The sequence below is a fragment of the Xenopus tropicalis genome, chromosome 3 (genome assembly GCF_000004195.4).
Source record: "Xenopus tropicalis strain Nigerian chromosome 3, UCB_Xtro_10.0, whole genome shotgun sequence".
Lineage (NCBI taxonomy): Eukaryota > Metazoa > Chordata > Amphibia > Anura > Pipidae > Xenopus > Xenopus tropicalis.
In genome coordinates, this window is record NC_030679.2 from 139812659 (window position 1) to 139835544 (window position 22886).

General features: G+C 49.5%; 1 protein-coding gene across 2 annotated transcripts in view; it reads left to right on the top strand.

Annotated features, from left to right (window-relative positions):
* The window catches only part of lgals9 (galectin 9), a 62196-nt gene that overhangs the window by 35797 nt on the left and 3513 nt on the right, over nucleotides 1-22886 (top strand). The window contains exons 1-10 of one of the 2 annotated variants that reach the window (XM_012953145.2): nucleotides 9350-9531; nucleotides 14394-14482; nucleotides 14900-15092; nucleotides 15670-15789; nucleotides 16268-16318; nucleotides 17666-17754; nucleotides 19038-19233; nucleotides 19522-19641; nucleotides 20204-20251; nucleotides 21104-21192. In XM_012953145.2, the coding sequence (XP_012808599.1) occupies nucleotides 9502-9531; nucleotides 14394-14482; nucleotides 14900-15092; nucleotides 15670-15789; nucleotides 16268-16318; nucleotides 17666-17754; nucleotides 19038-19233; nucleotides 19522-19641; nucleotides 20204-20251; nucleotides 21104-21192 (1025 nt within the window). In that variant the 5' untranslated portion in view covers nucleotides 9350-9501. 2 annotated transcript variants of the gene reach the window in all.

A 22886-nucleotide genomic window follows, 5' to 3' on the forward strand; every position in this document is an offset into this window, starting at 1 on the left:
CGACTGTAGCAGTCGGCAAATTGTAGCAACACGTCTGCCATCCCACCGGCGATTTCCATTCTTGCCGGCAGGGCCCACTGCCAAGCAGGACGCCGGCGGCTGCCCACGGGCCCGGGAGGTCGGCGGCTCACGACGGGAGGCCGGTAATCTCGGGGACAATTTTTTGGACGGGCGGGCGGGCAGGCTGTTGGGCGGGCGGGCGGGCTGTTGGACGGGCGGGCGGGCAGGCTGTTGGGCGGGCGGGCAGGGTGTTGGGCGGGTGGGCAGGCGGGCGGGCAGGCTGTTGGATGGGCGGGCGGGCAGGCTGTTGGATGGGCTCGCCCGCCCGTCCAACAGCCTGCCCGCAGCCTGCAGGCTGTTGGACGGGCGGGCAGGCTTTTGGACGGGCGGGCGGGCAGGCTGTTGGACGGGTGGGCGGGCAGGCTGTTGGACGGGCGGGCAGGCTGTTGGACGGGCGGGCGGGCAGACTGTTGGGCGGGCGGGCAGACTGTTGGGCGGGCGGGCAGGCTGTTGGGCGGGCGGGCCTGCCCGCCCGTCCAACAATGTTCGTTACAATGTTCGCGTTCGTCACGATTCTTCGTTGCAATGTTTTTGTTCGTCGTGCTTCATCGTTACAATGTTCGCGCTCGCGGGCAGGCTGTTGGACGGGCGGGCAGGCTGTTGGACGGGCGGGCAGGCTGTTGGACGGGCGGGCGGGCAGGCTGTTGGGCGGGCGGGCAGGCAGGCTGTTGGGTGGGCAGGCTGGTGTTTTAACGTTACAGAAGAAAGCTGAGCAGCCCGGTATATTTTGATGCATCGTTACAATGTTCGCGCTCGCGGGCAGGCTGTTGGACGGGCGGGCAGGCTGTTGGACGGGTGGGCGGGCAGGCTGTTGGGCGGGCGGGCAGGCTGTTGGGCGGGCGGGCAGGCTGCAGGACGGGCCGGGCGGGCAGGCTGTTGGACGGGCGGGTGGGCAGGCTTTGGGCGGGTGGGTGGGCAGGCTTTTGGGCGGGTGGGCGGGCAGGCTGTTGGGCGGGCGGACAGGCTGTTGGGCGGGCGGGCAGGCTGCTGGACGGGCAGGTGGGCAGGCTTTTGGGCGGGCGGGTGGGCAGGCTTTTGGGTGGGTGGGCGGGCAGGCTGTTGGACGGGCGGGCAGGCTGTTGGACGGGCGGGCTGTTGGGCGGGCGGGCGGGTGGTCAGGCTTTTGGGCGGGTGGGCGGGCAGGCTGTTAGACGGGCGGGCAGGTGGGCGCTTCTTCATTACAATGTTCGGGCTCGTAGCGCTTCTTCGTTACAATGTTCGGGCTCGTAGCGCTTCTTCGTTACAATGTTCGGGCTCGTAGCGCTTCTTTGTTACAATGTTCGGGCTCGTAGCGCTTCTTCGTTACAATGTTCGGGCTCGTAGCGCTTCTTCGTTACAACGTTCGGGCTCATGAGCTGGTGTTTTAACGTTACAGAAGAAAGCTGAGCAGCCCGGTATATTTGATGCCCGACAACCGATAAGATACGCTGGGCACAAGAGGGTCCAACTGTGTTCCATGATCCAAGTGAGGGCTGTGCTCTCGGGAAGAGATGTTACCCCTACACAGGTCAGAGACAAACTGAACTGAGCATGCTCACCAAGTCACGTCCCATTGGCTCAGTGAGAAACAGCAAAAGTGCCTGATCCAAGTACTCAGAACTTTTGCCGTGGACCAAAGGCTTTTACTGTTTCTCAATTCAGTTTGTCGCTGACCTGTGTAGGGGTAACATCTCTTCCCGTTAGTGGGCATTAGTGTAACTGAAAGGCAGAGGATGAGCAGGGAATCTGTAGGACGCACATATCTGCACAGATCACTACATGCGAATATTGTGCAGTTTTCAAACACTGATATCAAAATTGCTGTGTGAGCGGCCGGGCTGCTGTTTCAGTGCCGGGGATCGGAGCTCCTTACACTGCGGGCGGGTTTGTCTCAAACTGAACTGAGCATGCTCACCAAGTCACGTCCCATTGGCTCAGTGAGAAACAGCAAAAGTGCCTGATCCATGTACTCAGAACTTCACAGGGGTCTCAGGCTTTTACTGTCTCTCAGTTCAGTTTCCCTCAGACCTGTGTAGGGGTAACATCTCTTCCCGAGAGAGTGTGGGTGTTAGAGTGCCGTGTGTGACAGCGACTGCCCTTTGTTACAGGGACTGTGACTGGGACAGAGCAAAATGTCCAAATTGCTGTGTGAGCGGCCGGGCTGCTGTTTCAGTGCCGGGGATCGGAGCTCCTTACACTGCGGGCGGGTTTGTCTCACTCGCACTAAATGGGGGAGGAACTGACAATCTGTAACAATGACTGGAGCTAAAAATGCCGTAAGGCCGGCAGGGCTGCTGTTTCAGTGCCGGGGGCTGTAGCTCATTGGGCCGTTTGTTCTTGGGTTCAGTTTATAGAGGAGCCGGGAAGAACACATTTCAGACAGACAGAGTCGCTACAAACCCAGCTTTGGGGCCATTCACCCGTACAGAAATAAAACTGTCACAACTTTTATTTATTGTGAATGTCTTTCTCCTCCTTCCTTGTGTATTTCCCTGAGAAAGGGCTCCCGTGGCTACAAAGTGCAACTCATGGGGAATAGATAGACTTTCAGCAGAAATGTTATTCGTACAGGAGCTGTTGCTATTGATTGTCACACACGGCACACTAACACCCACGCTCTCTCCGGAAGAGATGTTACTACTACACTTTGCAAGCATAAAAGTCGTTGGCCGCAACTCCTGAGCCCTGTGTGCTACACCCTGTGTGCCTTGATATATGGAAATGTAACCAGTAACCCATGAAATCCATCAATACAACTAGTGGCATTACCCAAGCAGTGTCAGGGCTCGTGATGCTGACATTTGGGGCATTCAGTTATTTAATACACACAAATAATACAAAACACACACACAAGTTCAGGTTTTGTGTCTGAGGCAATAATTCCAATGAGTTTATTTATATTTTTGCACAATGGGAGGCTGGTAATTCCGAGCGAAATTTTTTTTCCTCCACCGGTGGGGCGCTCCAGAGGGGTGCAGTTGGCCTCTCCCAGTGCAAAGCCAGACGCCCGGGAGACAGCGTCTGAAAAAGACGGCAGGGAAACGGGGGGCAAGTCACATCCGGCATCTTCTTCATCTTCTTTGGCTCCTCCAGCATGTTCGGCAGCGGCAGCGGCTCCTTCGGCAGTGGCTTCAGGCTCCTCCGGTGAGGTCCTTCCTGGCCGACGTCTCTGCACTTTTGACTGCGGAAAGAAGACAGGCCCTTTCATAAGGTTGTCCCCCTGATGGCGGCCCTTAAAAAGACGCACGGCAGGGAAATGGGGGGGCGAGTCAGGGCAGCAGTCTCTGGAAGTCCTGATGAAGTTGAATTTGCCTGATTTCTGAACGTCTTTCTCCTCCTTCCTTGTGTATTTCCCTGAGAAAGGGCTCCCGTGGCTACAAAGTGCAACTCATGGGGAATAGATAGACTTTCAGCAGAAATATTGTTCGTACAGGAGCTGCTGCTATTGTCACACACAGCACACTAACACCCACGCTCTCTCGGGAAGAGATGTTACCACTACACAGGTCAGAGACAAACTGAACTGAGCATGCTCACCAAGTCACGTCCCATTGGCTCAGTGAGAAACAGTAAAAGTGCCTGATCCATGTACTCAGAACTTTTGCCACGGGCCACAGGCTTTTACTGTCTCTCAGTTCAGTTTCCCTCAGACCTGTGTAGGGGTAACATCTCTTCTCGAGAGAGTGTGGGTGTTAGAGTGCCGTGTGTGACAGCGACTGCCCTTTGTTACAGGGACTGTGACTGGGACAGAGCAAAATGTCCAAATTGCTGTGTGAGCGGCCGGGCTGCTGTTTCAGTGCCGAGGATCGGAGCTCCTTACACTGCGGGCGGGTTTGTCTCACTCGCACTAAATGGGGGAGGAACTGACAATCTGTAACAATGACTGGAGCTAAAAATGCCGTAAGGCCGGCAGGGCTGCTGTTTCAGTGCCGGGGGCTGTAGCTCATTGGGCCGTTTGTTCTTGGGTTCAGTTTATAGAGGAGCCGGGAAGAACACATTTCAGACAGACAGAGTCGCTACAAACCCAGCTTTGGGGCCATTCACCCGTACAGAAATAAAACTGTCACAACTTTTATTTATTCTGAACTTCTTTCTCCTCCTTCCTTGTGTATTTCCCTGAGAAAGGGCTCCCGTGGCTACAAAGTGCAACTCATGGGGAATAGATAGACTTTCAGCAGAAATGTTATTCGTACAGGAGCTGCTGCTATTGATTGTCACACGGCACACTAACACCCACGCTCTCTCGGGAAGAGATGTTACCCCTACACGGGTCAGAGACAAACTGAACTGAGCATGCTCACCAAGTCACGTCCCATTGGCTCAGTGAGAAACAGCAAAAGTGCCTGATCCATGTACTCAGAACTTTGCCGCGGGCCACAGGCTTTTACTGTCTCTCAGTTCAGTTTGTCTCTGACCTGTGTAGGGGTAACATCTCTTCCCGAGAGAGTGTGGGTGTTAGAGTGCCGTGTGTGACAGCGACTGCCCTTTGTTACAGGGACTGTGACTGGGACAGAGCAAAATGTCCAAATTGCTGTGTGAGCGGCCGGGCTGCTGTTTCAGTGCCGGGGATCGGAGCTCCTTACACTGCGGGCGGGTTTGTCTCACTCGCACTAAATGGGGGAGGAACTGACAATCTGTAACAATGACTGGAGCTAAAAATGCCGTAAGGCCGGCAGGGCTGCTGTTTCAGTGCCGGGGGCTGTAGCTCATTGGGCCGTTTGTTCTTGGGTTCAGTTTATAGAGGAGCCGGGAAGAACACATTTCAGACAGACAGAGTCGCTACAAACCCAGCTTTGGGGCCATTCACCCGTACAGAAATAAAACTGTCACAACTTTTATTTATTCTGAACTTCCTTCTCCTCCTTCCTTGTGTATAGATGTTACCCCTACACTTTGCAATCATAAAAGTAGTTGGCCGCAACTCCTGAGCCCTGTGTGCTACACCCTGTGTGCCTTGATATATGGAAATGTAACCAGTAACCCATGAAATCCATCAATACAACTAGTAGCATTACCCAAGCAGTGTCAGGGCTCGTGATGCTGACATTTGGGGCATTCAGTTATTTAATACACACAAATAATACAAAACACACACACAAGTTCAGGTTTTGTGTTTGAGGCAATAATTCCAATGAGTTTATTTATATTTTTGCAATAGGCACAGGCACAAGGTCAGGCGGTTTTACACATGAGCAGCGCATCAAGCACTTTTCACTTTCCTAGAAAATTGCAAATAAGATTGAGGCAGCGACTGTAGCAGTCGGCAAATTGTAGCAACACGTCTGCCATCCCACCGGCGATTTCCATTATTGCCGGCAGGACGCCGGCGGCTGCCCACGGACCCGGGAGGTTGGTGGCTCACGACGGGAGGCCGGTAATCGCGGGCAAACTTTTTGACATATGCACGACTGCGCCTATTTTGATGTGACTCTGACCTTTAATTAGACAATGGTGAATTTCTGCGTTTCAGACAACATAATTAGTTTTTGGAAAAAACGGGGAGGTCATGTTTATTAAAAATTTTGACCGAAAAAAATGCGGGCCCCAAATCATTCCCATTTAAGGGAGAACACAATTTGCACCGTTGCAAATGGGCAGGCCCACCACCAGTTATCATAGGAGACATATATGGGCTTCTCCTGTAGGGATTCCTGCCTGGAAGCAGAGCCAGTGCCAGTGAGCCCCTCAGTGGTTGCCCCTCCAAAAACACATTTGGGCTTCTCCTGTACGGATTGCTCCTGCCTGGAAGCAGAGCCAGTGCCAGTGAGCCCCTCAGTGGTTGCCCCTCCGTTAAATATGGGCTTTTCTTGGTTTATCCCCAAGGCCAGAAAGCAGAATCCGTGCCAGGTGGATTCCCAGCGGTTGCCCCCACACAGGGCCTGCCAACCACCATATGGGGCCCGCATTTCTGCCTCTCTCCTGCGGCTAAGCAGTATTTCATGTTTATATCAACCTAGAAAAACTTAGGGAGGGAGGGTGGGAGAAAAAACACAACTTAGTTATGATCCCTTTCTGTGTGCCACCACTTTACGTACCCTTGATACACCAAATCCCTCCCCCAGATTTTTCCCCACCTGCTAAACAGCCTATTGTTAAAAAACCTCCCGGACTAGTCTGATTGCTTTAGTGCCTTTCCAGAGGCCTATTGTTTCCTACTCAACAAAGTTAACCTCCCAGACTAATCTGATTGTTTTAGTGCTCCCCCAGGGGCCTATTGTTTTCTAATCAACAAAATTACCCCCCAGACTAGTTTCCCTATTTTAGTGCCTTACCAGCAACCTATTCTTTTTTAATCAACAAAAAGCCCCCACAGAGCCCACTTCTGATAGCTTACCCACACAGCCCTTATGGGGCTTCTTTTGCAGACACTGCACACAGCCTCTTATTTCCCATCACCCATTGTGCATCAGTTAATAAACCCCCCCAGACTGATTTCATCCGGCCTATTACCCACACAGCCCTTATGGGGCTTCTTTTGTATTCACTGCACTCAGCCTCTTCTAAAACATGGCTGCTGACTGTACTACAAAGGGACAGTTCCCAGTCTGGCCCAATCAGCAGTAGGAATTGCCGTCTGACCTTGTGTAGCCCTCTTTCACTGCTGCATGGGATCTAGCACACATTCACCTGCGTGTGGCGCTACAGGAGCCCTGTGCCCCCTCTATATGGAAGAGCAGGTACTCTATAAACTGACGTGCCTCCACCCAGGGTCAGGGCAGGTTGGACTGCGGTACCCTCCCTGGGAAACTTCTCTGATCCACAACACACACAGGAAAGGTTGATGGATTTATTGGCAGGACGCTATACCTTTAAATTAGCAGAGATAGATACAGCCTGCCAGCCAGGGGCAACTTGACTCACATAACATAGCTGGTACTTTCTGAACTGCTGAGGGGAATCCCCAACTTATGGGGCAAGTGCTTCAGAGTTTTGAGAAGAACTCCCTTTGAAGAGCTTTGTTCTTCAGAGCCCTGTACAGGACCCCCTTTCCTTCCGCACCCTAAGAGAGCGCGCTTTCTGCCACTGGGGGGTTCCCAATTACTTTCTTATACAGAACACTGTGTGAGCTCCCAGCACCTTGCTTGTCTCTCTGCTTCCTTGTTCCCAGCAGCACCTCCTCCTCACTTCCTTCCTGTCGGCTCACACAGAGGGTGGGGGCTCCTCCTCCTCACTTCCTTCCTGTCGGCTCACACAGAGGGTGGGGGCTCCTCCTCCTCACTTCCTTCCTGTCGGCTCACACAGAGGGTGGGGGCTCCTCCTCTTCACTTCCTTCCTGTCGGCTCACACAGAGGGTGGGGGCTCCTCCTCCTCACTTCCTTCCTGTCGGCTCACACAGAGGGTGGGGGCTCCTCCTCCTCACTTCCTTCCTGTCGGCTCACACAGAGGGTGGGGGCTCCTCCTCCTCACTTCCTTCCTGTCGGCTCACACAGAGGGTGGGGGCTCCTCCTCCTCACTTCCTTCCCCTACACTTGTGATGTCCCTGAAAGAGTTTTTGGAACCAAAAAGATATGAAAGTGAGGCAGATTTTTTCCAGGTAGAGGAATAGAAGAAAAACATGGCCTAATACTACTGAGAGCTGCCTGAGATTCCTGTGAGTGTTCCTGTGGATCTGTACAAATAGGGAGCTAGGGTTCCACCTGTAGAACAAAGACCCATATAGGGAACCCCATAGTCAGGGTGCAGGGAGTTAGTTAACCCTTTACCATTCAGCCAGAAATTGAATGGAACTAGTGCTACAACCACATATGTCCCACAGGAGTACAAAATACACCAAAGAGGGGTTGTGGTGCTTATAACTGCCTCATCTGCCCAGCTGCTCTCCAAGTGTGCATCTCAGGTACCCCTGGCATTGTGCCCCAGCAGGTATTTGCTGACCCCCTAGTGCTACTTTACAAGATACTCCATGTGTAGAGTCACAACTCAGCCGGTAGGGTGGCAGTTGGTGGTGCATCTGAGCCAAAGACATGCCGGTGGTGGGGAGACCTGCTGACGTTGCTGAATACCCTACACACATTCTCCAACACATCGCCCAACACCGGGTAGCTTTTCAAAAAGTGCTGCACCGTGAACTTGAGAACATGTGTAAAGCAAGGCACGTGGGCCAGTCAGCCTTGGTGGAGGATGGGCAACAGGTTGCAATTGTCACACACTACACTACCTGCTTTGAACTGACATAAACCACCATTGGACCTGAGCCTGGAAGGTGGGCAAGAGTTTAAGCATGGCTGCTCTACCCCAGACAGACAGGTTGGCAGTCGCTGGGCTAAAGTGAAACAGAGATGTGAGTGAATAAGCCATCTGTGGGGAATGGAAGTGGGCGCGTGTTTGGACAGTTAAAGGGATATTGGTTTCTGTGGGCTTCTTCCCATTCTATTTTAGACAGCTTAGTCTAGTATCCCACCCCCCTACCTATTTAAGGAGACTGGTTATTGATCAGGGGACGGGGACCCGGTGGGTATGTGAGTAGGGGACTTGCAGAATTAATTGGAAGCTGGCAGGGGTAAGTAGACATCCAAGGAAACAGAAGAGACTGGGGTGGAACAGTGTGGGACTGAGTAACTTGGGCCCACCAGGGACCTGACCGTGGCATCATGTCACAGATCCTCTCCATGCCTCATGTTGCACCAAGGTGGTCCCCAAACGTGTGGCTACCAGTGAATGGTGAATGGACAGTGGTAGACCTGGGGGGGGGGGGCAGACCCATTGGATTTTTTCCTGGTATCCAGGGGCCGCTCCAACCCTGGGGAGGAAGATGGTTCTAGGCCAGTATGGCAGTTTGTTGCACAATTTTGGTTGTTTGCGTGTATGGCTATATGATGAAGAACTTAAAACTTTTTTGTTATGTTGGGCTAAGTTTATTCTCATATATGTACGGTGATAAATTAGAGAGGCTTCAGATGGGGTTTTTGCCTTCCTCTGGATCAACTAGTAGTTAGGCAGGTTATATATAGGCATTATGGTTGAACTTGATGGATGTATGTCTTTTTTCAACCCAACTTACTATGTTACTATGTTACTATGTAACACATTTTATAATAACTTTATTTGCCCTTTATTAAAGTGCACTTTTTATCCCAATAAGTCTGTGCCTGTGATACTGGGGATAAGGGGGTACTGGGTGCGGGGAGGGGTACTGGGTGAGGGGAGGGGGTACTGGGTGCAGGGAGGGGTACTGGGTGAGGGGAAGGTTACTGGGTGCGGGGAGTGGTACTGGGTGTGGGGAGGGGGTACTGGGTGAGGGGAGTGGTACTGGGTGAGGGGAGGGGGTACTGGGTGAGGGGAAGGATACTGGGTGAGGGGAAGGTTACTGGGTGCGGGGAGTGGTACTGGGTGGGGTCTTGATGCAGCCTCTGTCATGTGCTTCTATACTGCAATGCAACTCCCTGCCCCTCCCTTTGATTCTATCCTGAATGAGCAGGGTGCCAGCAGCATCAGCAGCACAGGGCTCCCAGCAGGGATAACATGGCCGGCTCAGCTTCTATCTGCAATCCGGTAAGTGCCCCTCTCTCCAACACTAACTGCCCTGTGTCTATTCCTACCAACCCGATTCCCATGGGGGCCATAGCAAATCCCAGTGAAGGTCATGTTCATCCTATTAGCCAGCAGCCCTGTGTGTAATGTAGTTTACTCCTAAAGTGCATAAACTGATGTATAATAACAGCTCTGTCTAATCCCATATGGTAAGTGCCGCTGGGTGTTCCATAAACAGCTTTAACAAATGTATATAAGTTGCATTACTGTTTGGGGAATGTACCTAGAGAGCATCCCAGGGCTGGGGTGCAATGGGGGGAATGTTTGGGGTGCGCTGGGGTGCAATGGGGGAATGTTTGGGGTGCGCTGGGGTGCAATGGGGGAATGTTTGGGGTGCAATGGGGGAATGTTTGGGGTGCGCTGGGGTGCAATGGGGGAATGTTTGGGGTGCGCTGGGGTGCAATGGGGGGAATGTTTGGGGTGCGCTGGGGTGCAATGGGGGGAATGTTTGGGGTGCGCTGGGGTGCAATGGGGGGAATGTTTGGGGTGCGCTGGGGTGCAATGGGGGAATGTTTGGGGTGCGCTGGGGTGCAATGGGGGAATGTTTGGGGTGCGCTGGGGTGCAATGGGGGAATGTTTGGGGTGCGCTGGGGTGCAATGGGGGAATGTTTGGGGTGCGCTGGGGTGCAATGGGGGGAATGTTTGGGGTGCGCTGGGGTGCAATGGGGGGAATGTTTGGGGTGCGCTGGGGGCAGGCAGGGCCAAGATACACGCGGATCAGTTCCAATCCAGGTTGGCATCACACGGGCATTCCCAGAACTGGCAGGATTGGCCACTTGGCCCCTAACACTTACACTGCAATAACAAGAAGCAGATGGGCAGATCACTATATCATGGGGGGGGGGGGTTCTTTCCATTTATGCTCAAATGAAAAAACACATTATAGAAACTGCCATGCCAAGAAAAAAGGCCCAACCTTTCTCTAATATCATCTCTTTTCCTCATCTTCCTTTATCCTCCAGTAGTCTTCTCTTAACCCCTTTTTAACTCCTTCCTTCCCTCCAGTAAAGTCTTCTCCTGTCTTAACCTCTTCCTCCCCTCCAGTAAAGTCTTCTCCTGTCTTAACCTCTTCCTCCCCTCCAGTAAAGTCTTCTCCTGTCTTAACCTCTTCCTCCCCTCCAGTAAAGTCTTCCCCTGTCTTAACCTCTTCCCCCCCCCTCCAGTAAAGTCTTCTTCTGTCTTAACTGATTCCTCCCCTCCAGTAAAGTCTTCTCCTGTCTTAACCTCTTCCCCCCCCCTCCAGTAAAGTCTTCTCCTGTCTTAACCTCTTCCTCCCCTCCAGTAAAGTCTTCTCCTGTCTTAACCTCTTCCTCCCCTCCAGTAAAGTCTTCCCCTGTCTTAACCTCTTCCCCCCCCCTCCAGTAAAGTCTTCTTCTGTCTTAACTGATTCCTCCCCTCCAGTAAAGTCTTCTCCTGTCTTAACTCCTTCCTTCCAACTTGTGATTCCCAGCTACCTTTCATTTTGTGTAATTTAGCTGTTGGTCATTGTCACCCCTTGCCAGGCTGTACCAACCCTAACTGCCCCAGGCCCAGACTGGCAAATGGCACAAGGGCTGCTGCAAGCTGCCACAGAGCACAACTTTATACTGGGCCTGTATGAGGCAGCTTGGGCCATTCAGTGCTTTCAGTGCTTTGAATCTCATCCCAAGCATGCTCCCGGGCTTTCTGCCTTGCTGGGCTGGGCTTTGGGCAGGGATCAGACTTGCAGCTACACTAAAGTACACTGGTTCGTATTAGCTATGAACCAGTGTGATGTGATATGTGATTTGTTTTGTGCTCTAAAATAGGCAGAAAAGTGAAAACTAAATGTTTTTTATACTTAATATTAAAAAACATTAAACATCCGCAAGTGATTAAAAATAATGTATTGTTTGCTTTGCTCTATATTCTTTCCAACTAACACTCCCATGAAAAGAGATGGCAGTAACCATACATGGACACTAGAGGGAGATAATGGACATAATGTGGGCAGCTTTGCTCCTCTGTAGACCTGTATCACAGTGATCCCCAAGCTTTTTTGCACCACGGACCAGTTTCAAGCAAGTCAATTTTTCCAAGGACCGGGGTTGTGGTTGGGGGGTTGGCGCAGCCAATGCATAGTATATAATTGAATTATTACATATATGATGTAAATATAATTATTATTGAACTTTAATTTATTATTATTATTATTATTATTATTATTATTATTATTATTATATTATAAAATATAATACAGCTCATCATAATGCAAACTGAGTGGGTGACCTGAGCTTGTTTCCCTGCAACTAGATGCGCCCAGCACCCTTGCATTTCTTACTCCCACGTAAGTGCTGACATCCTCTGATGCTTAGTATGGAACTTTAAGTACTTTGGCCCTTGTCGCGATCAGTAGAAAGCTTCCAGGGCTTCACATTGCTGTTGTCATGGCTGTGTAACACATTGGAGAATTGACATATCAGGTATGTAGGACCAGAGGTGGCCCAGTTCAGCACAGCCCACGGCCCGGCACTGGTCCCCGGCCCGGTGTATCATGTACACTGCTCCGCTGGCTCTCTCGCTCCCTCCCATGGACAGTAAGGGCACTGCATGATTTAATAGTGGGAATACCAACACACAGAAATACTGCTACATGTTCTGTAAACATTTCCTGACAGTGTTTAACTAAGCAAAGGAGAATTAGCCATGGACATGGGGTAACCTGCCATATCAATTTTTAACTGTTAGCTCTAAAAGCACTGTTGGCAGCATCCCTACCATTGCTAAGTTGCAAGATGTGGACAAGAGCATTTGCCCTGTGCCAACACCACTGCTCAGCTTGACCACCGCCAATGTCACTATGCAGATCAATAGTTCAGGAGCAGGTACAGGGGCAAAGTGTTAGGGTTTAAGGCACTAAGTGCTGAAGCCCAGGCAGGGTCCACAGGGGCTACTGTCTTAGGGGCCCCTGCACCCCCCCAAAGGGCCCCAGCCATGGCCTTCACACCTCAGCAAGGGCCCCCATTACCCATCTGACCCCCTCCTCTGAGGGAGACTGGCAGCTTGGGGGAGCACCCTGCAGGGATTGGGTCTTACCTGCCAAGGCCCACTTGGCTGGGGCCCACTGGGTTTTTTCCCGGTGCTCCTGTGGCCCAGTCTGACCCTGATCCCAGGGGCTGAGCCTGTAATATCAGAATAGAATATGGGAACCTAGAAACTCAAGGTTCTTATTAGATATATATTCCCACAACAGAGCCAGGAATTATATTAACCAGCTCCTTGTGAGTATAGCTGGAGTGAAGAAATGGGCAGACGGGCCTATTCATACACAAGGGGGAGCAATGGTACTATGGGTGAGACAGGAGCATAGTCTGGAGGCTAGACGGATCCTGCACAGGGGGGAACCAATAGCAACGTACCAGGGGCAGAAACTAGAACAGAACCAGGTCGTAACCAATAACTTGACAACGTGGCACCCAAGGGTCACCACAAATCAATGTTGGACAGGCCAAGGTCAAATACTAACTGATAGCTGAAACTCACCGACTGATTGAAAAAAGCTTTCCACAAAACCCCAATTCTTCAAACAAAACCTGTGCTTAGACAACAAGTGCAAAAGGCTCCCCACAGCTGATTGGTGGAAGACTTCAGGTAGGTATAACCCCTCTCCAAGCCCCAACACAAAGTTTACTTGGGGTAATAGAGGTGATGCAGTTGGGAAGGGAGTACTGTGCGCTGTGTCAAACATTTAAAAAACCATGGTGAGTTAAGTTCCCCTTTAAAGTAAGGTCATGCTTATTTCTTTCTGCATTCAGAACTGATGGGTACAGGCCCTAAAGGAGATATTTTACACTTGTAGTCAGCTGCCCAAGAAGGGTGGATAGATGTGTTAGGAACAGGCAACCCAAAGATCACACAGGTACACAGGTGATGGAGTGGAAAACTTATTGTCTTTGTAAAATGTTTCCAAAAAGAATTCTCCAGTGGGAATACCTTCTCACCCAAGTTGGCTGAGAGAACCTTCATAGCCTAGAGCAGGGCCCCCCAACCTTTCTTACTCGGGAGCCACAGTCTAATGTAAAAAGACTTGGGGAGCAACACAAGCACCATAAACGTTCATGGAGGAGCCAAATAAGGGCTAAGATTGGCTATTAGGGGCCTCTATGCACCCTATCAGCTTACAGGGGCTTTATTTGGTAGGAAATCTTGTTTTTATTCAACCAAAACTTGCCCCCAAGTCAGGAATTCAAAAATAACTCCCTGGTTTGGGAGCACTGAGAGCAACATCCAAGGGGTTGGTGAGCAACATGTTGTCCCTAAGCCACTGGTTGGGGATCCCTGGCCTAGATAGTGGCGCCATTCTACTTATACAGGAACTTGTGCCATCTTTACATAATATCAATGGTATATATTGAGATTATAACTCAATCAGGACTCTTTCGTGGCCCTGTGATTTCCTAGGCCCCCCTGCAGCCAGTTTAATTGCTGCCTATGTTGGACTGAATAAATGCATTGGTTATGGGGTGAGTTTGCACAAGTTCACAGCTTGATCAGCGAGACGCCCTAGCAACATGGACTTGTCATTTACAGCAAAGGTCTAGTATTGTAACCTTGGCCAGCTTGGGTCTGTATCAGGGTCGGACTGGGCCGCCGGGAACAATTCCGGTGGGCCCCGGTGGCCCAGTCCGACCTTTGCCGTCGCTCTCCCTTCTGACTGTTCCTCCCCTGATGCGTTGAATTTATACGTGCTTGGGGAGGACGTCGGGTGGGGGCCCTGCACCCCCCAGTCTGACCCTGGTCTGTATGAGAAATGAATGATAACACTGTACAGGTGCCATGTATTGACCACTATGGTTTCTTTGTAGCTTATGCCCTTCCAGAGCGCAATACCGGGGGGACTGAGTGAAGGGAAGACACTGACTATTGAGGGGCTGGTACATAACGACTGTAAAAGGTAAGTGGCAGAGGGAAATAATAGATAAGTATGTGGGAATGTTACACATGGGGGGAATTAGGAAAGGAGAGTAGAGTGTAAGCTCTTTTGGGCAGGGCTCTCTTCCCCTCCTGTATCGGTTATTGATTGCTTTATATGTTACTCTGTATGTCCAATGTATGAAACCCACTTATTGTACAGCGCTGCGGGGTATGTTGGCGCTTTATAAATAAATGTTAATAATAAAGGAGAGTGGCTATGCACACACATCTCCCAGCAGCCTTTCTGTCTCCATGAAGAATAAAAGGTTGGGATCGTTTATAGGGAGCCGTATAGTAACCCATAGCCCCAAATAGAATAATGAACGAAAATGATGTTTTTTTTCGGGGAACTGCAATAGTTTAAATAGTAAACTGGCTATTTTTTTATTTCATTCAGATTTGCTGTGAATTTTATTTGCTTCAACAACGATGTTGCGTTTCACTTTAACCCCCGGTTCGACAAAGACAACATTGCCTGCAACACCAAGCTGAGCAACCAATGGGGCCTAGAGGAACGGACGGATCACATGCTCTTCGGTCACAACGAGGCCTTTGAGATAACCATAACTGTGCTGAGAAGCGCCTTTAAGGTGAGACGTTGCATTGAAGGGGGATGAGTAAGATCTAGATTTCTGGTTGGTCCAACTATACACGGGCCGATTGTAGCTGCTGATATGGATCCCTTAGACAGATTCAGCAGCTAATCGGCCTGTGTATGGGCACTACCGATGGGCCTGTTCAACCGATATCTGGCCTGAAATCGGGCAGATCTCAATCGGGCAGGTTAAAAAATGTAGTCGGATTGGGGACCGCAGCGGCTCGTTGATGCGGTCCCCAATCCGAATTTGCCTATCATCATCGTTCTAATTCGATCATTTGGCCCCAGGACCAAATGACCGAATTAGCCTGCATTCGGGAGAAGATCCTCTCGCTTGGCCACCTCGCCAAGCGAGCGGATCTGAAGGTGTATGGCCACCTTAAGTTAGGAGAGCACAATTGCCCTTAAAAGGAGAAGAATTCCCAGTTGAAAAAAAAAAACAATTACAGACATTTTGATCTTCAGGTTACCATGGGTGGCTTTTTACTGCCCCCACCTGAGGCAAAGCTCAAGGCAAAAGCACCCCAGTTTACCTTGTCTATTGTTCGTTCTTGCCCCATTGTACCCAGGTGTCAGTGAATGGAGACCATATCTTGGAATACCGCCATCGTATCTCCTACCAAGGCATCCAGTCCCTCCAGCTCAATGGAGACATCACTCTGAACAAGGTCACCTTCTCTGATCCACCAGTAAGTGATGTACTACATGTAAAACATTACAATTTGATTGGTGACCCCCATAGGAGCTTGATGTTCTTCTTCAGACTGCAGATTTTATGGGGGAAAGATTACTATGAACGCTTTCACTGGTGAACAATGGGGGAGGGGTTTGTTTGTTTGGAGACCATGACCCAGAGAGTTCGGCTGAGAAGGTAGATGTGAATATTTGAGGACATCATTGGCTAAAATTTGAGATGTGCACAATGGCCTCCAAAATGTTGGCCTTATGTTTTTTACAGTGTATTGAATGGGGGGGCCACTATTTTCCCAGGAACAGTACATCTAGTTGGCATTAATGGATAGCTATTAAAGGGGAACTGTCACCTACACATAAAAAGCTGAATTCCTTGCAGTAAACTATAATCTCATCAATGACCTCGTCTCAATTAGCTTCTTGAATAAAATATTGGACCAAATGCAATACCTGCTCTTTTCATTATAATTTCAGAGCCAAATTTCGACGGCCCCAGAAAAACAACTTTCAGTGGCCCCAAACTATGTAAGTACGGTGCGGGTTTGTTATTCTGCTTTGGATTCATTTAGAATACGATTCCTATCGGGACTCAATGTGGATTAGTTATGGCTTCTGAAAAATGCCAAGATCATATTATTAGATATTCAGGTATAGGACCCATTATCCAGAATGTTTGGGACCAAGAGTATTCCAGATAAGGGGTATTTCCGTAATTTGGATCTCCATACCTTAAGTCTACTAAAATATCAATAAAACATAAATTAAACCCAATAGGGCTGTTCTGCCCCAATAAGGGGTAATTATATCTTAGTTGGGATCAAGTACAGGTACTGTTTTATTATTACAGAGAAAAGGGAATCATTTAACCATGAAATAAACCCAATAGGGCTGTTCTGCCCCCAATAAGGGGTAATTATATCTTAGTTGGGATCAAGTACAGGTACTGTTTTATTATTACAGAGAAAAGGGAATCATTTAACCATGAAATAAACCCAATAGGGCTGTTCTGCCCCCAATAAGGGGTAATTATATCTTAGTTGGGATCAAGTACAGGTACTGTTTTATTATTACAGAGAAAAGGGAATCATTTAACCATGAAATAAACCCAATAGGGCTGTTCTGCCCCAATAAGGGGTAATTATATCTTAGTTGGGATTAAGTACAGGTACTGTTTTATTATTACAGAGAAAAAGGTAATCAGTTTTAAAATTCTGAATTATTTGATTAAAATGGAGTCTATGGGAGACGGGCCTTTGGAGCTTTCTGGATAACGAGTTTCCGGATAAGGGATCCCATACCTGTATTTATATTTTTTCTCCAGTTGGGTAAAGTAGGGAAAGTTCCATGTGTAAGAACTGATAGATAAGGATAACCACTTTGTTGCTAATAACTATGAATGGTAACACAGAAGAATTGTAACACATCTGCCAGTTGGATCAGTAGACCCAAAGTGCCAATAAATAAGCCTGTGGATGTGACCCCTACTGTAGTATTGGCTAATGCCTAATGTATGGGGCACTAAGGAGCACAGTATTGCACCTCTAACGCTCCAGTACTAGCCTCATACCCACAGTGCACGAGCCTTGTGTTTGTGACTACAAAGTATCTGTATTTGGCTTAGACGGAACAGAGCTTGAAATGCATCCAACTGCCACAGAAGCCAAGGGTTGGGCTCTTTGTCTGATTGAGTCCAACCTCTGACCAGACCTTAATTTTTTTGTGAGCCCTGAAGAATGATGGTTATAACACAGGCCAAGGTACTTACTCTATTAACAGATATATAGTGGAAGTCTAGTATTTCAGGTCTGCCCAGCTTGTGTCTATATGATTGATTGCTAAACTATAAAGGTTTGTCCTATGGTTTCCTTGTAGAGCATTCCTTTCCAGAGCGCAATACCTGGGAGAATTAGTGACGGCAAAACGGTGACTATTGAGGGGCTGGTACACAGCGACTGTAACAGGTAAGTGGCAAAAGGAAAGGGTGTAATACATGGGGGATAAGGGTTTTTAGTAAAAACTTCACAAGAAAGAATTAACATAACTCAGACCGATATGCCGGCCAATAATTTCAACTTACAACCAAAATTCACCCCCCCCAGTCCACTGGCCAAATGTCCCGATGAAGAACCTGACAAATGGACAAAAGCAGTCTCAGTCCTAGGAAGAGTCTATGAAGGGTTAAGGTCCCCATAAACGGGCCGATTGTAGCTGCCTAGGCAACCCGGCCGGCCACCTCTCCTGCCCCGCCCCCTCCGTTGGCGCACATGCGCAGTTCGGGAGGGGGGGGTGCGATGCCGTGGGTCATTGCCCCCGCCGCTTGTCATTAGCGGCGGGGGCAATGGCAAAGTAGGGGAACTAGTGGTAAGCAGCAGAGGCTTCTGCCTGGCACCCCCTAATCATTGCTCCCTAGGCAGCTGCCTCTACCTCTACCCCTAGTTCCGGCCCTGCCGATATGGGTCCAATTTTGCAGCTTATTGGCCCGTGTAGGGGCAGGAAAGAGGGTCCTGGCTGACCGATATCTGGCCTGAATTTTGCCAGATATCAATCGGGCAGGTTAGAAGATCGAGGATCGAGGACCCCATCAGCTCGTTTATGCAGTCCCCGAACCGACTGCCCTTTTGCCACCAATATAATTCGATCATTTGGCCCCAGGGCCAAACGATCGAATTAACCTACATTTCCCCCCATATTGCCCACCCGTAGATGGGGGATATCGGGAGAAGATCTGCTCGCTTGGCGACCTCGCCAAGCGAGCGGATCTTCACGTGTATGGGCACCTTTAGGGAAGGAGAGAGTTGTAAATAAAGAAGTTATTAAAGCCTGCCTTTCCAAGTAAGTGGTGGAGTAGGGGTAGCAGGGAGAAGAGATACAGCCATACCATTTAGCAGAGGAGATAAGGCACCTTTATGACCTTTCAAATGTTTCTCCAAACAGAATTTACCCGCATCATTTTATTGTAATGTATAAGAAGCTATACTGAAATCAGTGATGGAGCCCATCCCCAGACATGATGGAATTCTCATATGCACTACTCATGGTTACATGGACATTCTCATACAGAGGCACTCATATATCTCCCTATGGGATCGTTCTGTATTGGGGAACAATTCTGCTCCAATCCACTAACCCATAGCACTGAATGGAGCAACAACTGAAATGTTTTTATGGCCTTCTGCAAAGACAGGGGGCTGTGGGAAGATATGAACACTGCCAAGGAAAGACACAAAGTTATTCTTTTCTATAGGTTCACCGTGAATTTTCTTTGCTTCAACAATGATACTGCCTTTCACTTTAACCCCCGGTTTGATGAAGACAATACCATTGTGTGTAACACAAAGCTGGACAACAAGTGGGGCTCGGTGGAACGGACACAACTCATGCCCTTCGAGAAGGACGACTCCTTTGAGATAATCATAATTATAATGGAACACGTCTTTCAGGTGAGACATTTGTTGAGGCCAGGTGTCTGTATCAGTAATATAGGAATATGTAGGTGTGTGGGTGCTGCCTTTGGTTCATATATGGGTGCCAGCTTTTCAGGTCGGACCAAGGAGGTGGTGGAAGAATCTCTTTCTGGAAGAAGGGGAAGGGGGGATAATACTTTAGTATAACTCACCAGTGTTTCCACTCTGTTCATCTTATTGCCCCCAATTACCTTTATTGTACCCCTGTTCCTTTCTTTTGTCCTGCCCTTTCTTACCTTGGCTTTTCTGCTCCATTGTACCCAGGTCTCAGTGAATAGAAAGCGTATCTTGGAATACCACCATCGTGTTTCTTACCAAGGCATCCAGTCAGTCCTTGTCAAGGGTGATATTACTCTTCTTAACGTTACCTTCTCGGAACCCCCGGTAAGTGAAGTACTAAGCATAAAGCAATAGAGTCTGAATTCTGACCCCTAGAAGAGCTAAAATAGTCTGAGCTTTCAGAAGGAGCCAGCGCTACACATTAGAACTGCTTTCAGCTAACCTATTGTTTCTCCTACTCCCATGTAACTGGAGGAGTCCCAAGCCGGACTTGGATTTCTTACTATTGAGTGCTATTCTGATACCTACTGGGAGCTGCTATCTTGCTCCCTTCCCATTGTTCTGCTGATTGGCTGCTGGCGGTGGGGGGTGATATCACTCCAACTTGCAGCGCAGCAGTAAAGTATGACTGAAGTTTATCAGAGCACAGGTCACATGGCTGTGGCACCCTGGGAAATGAAGAATATGGCTAGGCCCAAGGGAAAAACAGATTACAATGCAGGATTCTGCTGGAGAAGCACCATCTTGTGTGGTCAAATTCTAACTGTAAAGTTGCTGTATTTAGCCTGTTTGATCCCCGACAGTAACCTAATATATAAATTACCTACTATATATATATATACAATGCCTGCAGATTTCATTAATGCTCTTTTTATTACAATTCCAGGCCCAAGAGTCACCGGTGCTGTCGCCATATTCAGTCACCCCAAGTCATGTAAGTACGGCCCTGACCCTGCGCTGGGAATTCTGTTTTGCCTTTTCCTTGTCTTTGGATCCATTTATAATATAGAATTATAGAGATAAGAGAGAGAGTTTAGGAAGAGCATGTTTTTTTTAATATGGAACACTCTTAAAACTCTAATTCCCCCTCTCCTCCATCAAACTCTTTATTATCCTAATCTCTTTTCTCTACATACTATATTCTATTCTTCCATCTATCGAGCTTCCTTGTTCCCATACAGCAGTGATCCCCAACCAGTGGCTCGAGGGGAACATGTTGCTCCCCAACCCCTTGGGTGTTGCTCCCAGGGGCCTCAAAGCAAGCGCTTATTTTTTGAATACTTGGCTTGAAGGCAAGTCCTGGTTGCATAAAACCCAGTGTAAAGCCAAACAGAGCCTTCTATAGGCTGCCAGTCCCCATAGGGGCTAACAAATAGCCAATTATAGCCCATGCTTGGGTTGCTCCCCAACTCTTTTTACATTTGAATGTTGTTCACGGGTAAAAAAGGTTGGGGATCCCTGCCATACAGAAATAGGGAATGACCATGCAATAGGCTAAATAGATAGAAGCAAGAGGGGCCACTGACACCTGAGCCCACCGGGAGACTTCCTGGTATCCTGGTTGGCCAGTCCGATACTCAGCTCCGATAAAAGCCAATGGATGGGCTAAGTTTATAAATAGTTCAACTGCAATCAGACCAGTGTGAGTGTATGAGCCCTTAAGAATGGTGGAGATTATATAGTCCTCCTTACAATGCACCAGATATAGAAGAGGTTCGGTATTCTAGATATAATCCAACACTTTAATCATCCATTAACTTATTACTGTCCCGTGGTTTCTTCTTAGCTCAAGCCCTTCCAGTGTGCCATACTTGGGGGCATTAGTGATGGCAAGACAGTGACTATTGAGGGGCTGGTACACAGCGGCTGTAAAAGGTAAGTGACCAAAGGAAAGAGGGAAAGATACATGGGGAATTAGGGAAGGAGAAATAAAAGTGACAGTCTAGAGGTCCTTTTCTCTTGAAGAATAATGAGTGTTGTATGAGGGACATCCATTATAGACTACTATTGGTCTTCATCTTACTTAAGTGATATTTGTATTTATGCTTAAATAGAATGAACTCACAAACCTTCCATAGCACTGACCCATAGCACCGACCCATAGCACCGACCCATAGCACCGACCCATAGCACCGACCCATAGCACCGACCCATAGCACCGACCCATAGCACCGACCCATAGCACCGACCCATAGCACCGACCCATAGCACTGACCCATAGCACTGACCCACTGAGCCATAGCACTGACCCACTGACCCATAGCACTGACCCACTGAGCCATAGCACTGACCCACTGAGCCATAGCACTGACCCACTGAGCCATAGCACTGACCCACTGAGCCATAGCACTGACCCATAGCACTGAGCCATAGCACTGACCCATAGCACTGACTCATAGCACTGACCCATAGCACTGACCCATAGCACTGACTCATAGCACTGACCCATAGCTCTGACCCATAGCACTGACCCACTGACCCATAGCACTGACCCATAGCACTGACCCATAGCACTGACTCATAGCACTGACCCATAGCACTGACCCATAGCACCGACCCATAGCACTGACCCACTGACCCATAGCACTGACCCATAGCACTGACCCATAGCACTGACCCACTGAGCCATAGCACTGACCCATAGCACTGACCCATAGCACTGACCCATAGCACTGACCCACTGAGCCATAGCACTGACCCATAGCACTGACCCATAGCACTGACCCATAGCACTGACCCATAGCACTGACCCACTGAGCCATAGCACTGAGCCATAGCCCTGACCTATAGCACTGACCATAGCACTGACCCATAACACTGACCCACTGAGCCATAGCACTGACCATAGCACTGACCCATAACACTGACCCATAGCACTGACCCACTGAGCCATAGCACTGACCCGCTGAGCCATAGCACTGACCCATAGCACTGACCCATAGCACTGACCCATAGCTCTGACCCATAGCACTGACCCATAGCACCGACCCATAGCACCGACCCATAGCACCGACCCATAGCACCGACCCATAGCTCTGACCCATAGCACCGACCCATAGCACCGACCCATAGCACCGACCCATAGCACCGACCCATAGCACCGACCCATAGCACCGACCCATAGCACCGACCCATAGCACCGACCCATAGCACCGACCCATAGCTCTGACCCATAGCACTGACTCATAGCACCGACCCATAGCACCGACCCATAGCACCGACCCATAGCACCGACCCATAGCACCGACCCATAGCACCGACCCATAGCACTGACCCATAGCACCGACCCATAGCACTGACGCACTGACCCATAGCACTGACCCATAGCACTGACCCATAGCACTGACCCATAGCACTGACCCATAGCACTGACCCATAGCACCGACCCATAGCACTGACCCACTGACCCATAGCACTGACCCATAGCCCTGACCTATAGCACTGACCATAGCACTGACCCATAACACTGACCCACTGAGCCATAGCACTGACCATAGCACTGACCCATAACACTGACCCATAGCACTGACCCACTGAGCCATAGCACTGACCCGCTGAGCCATAGCACT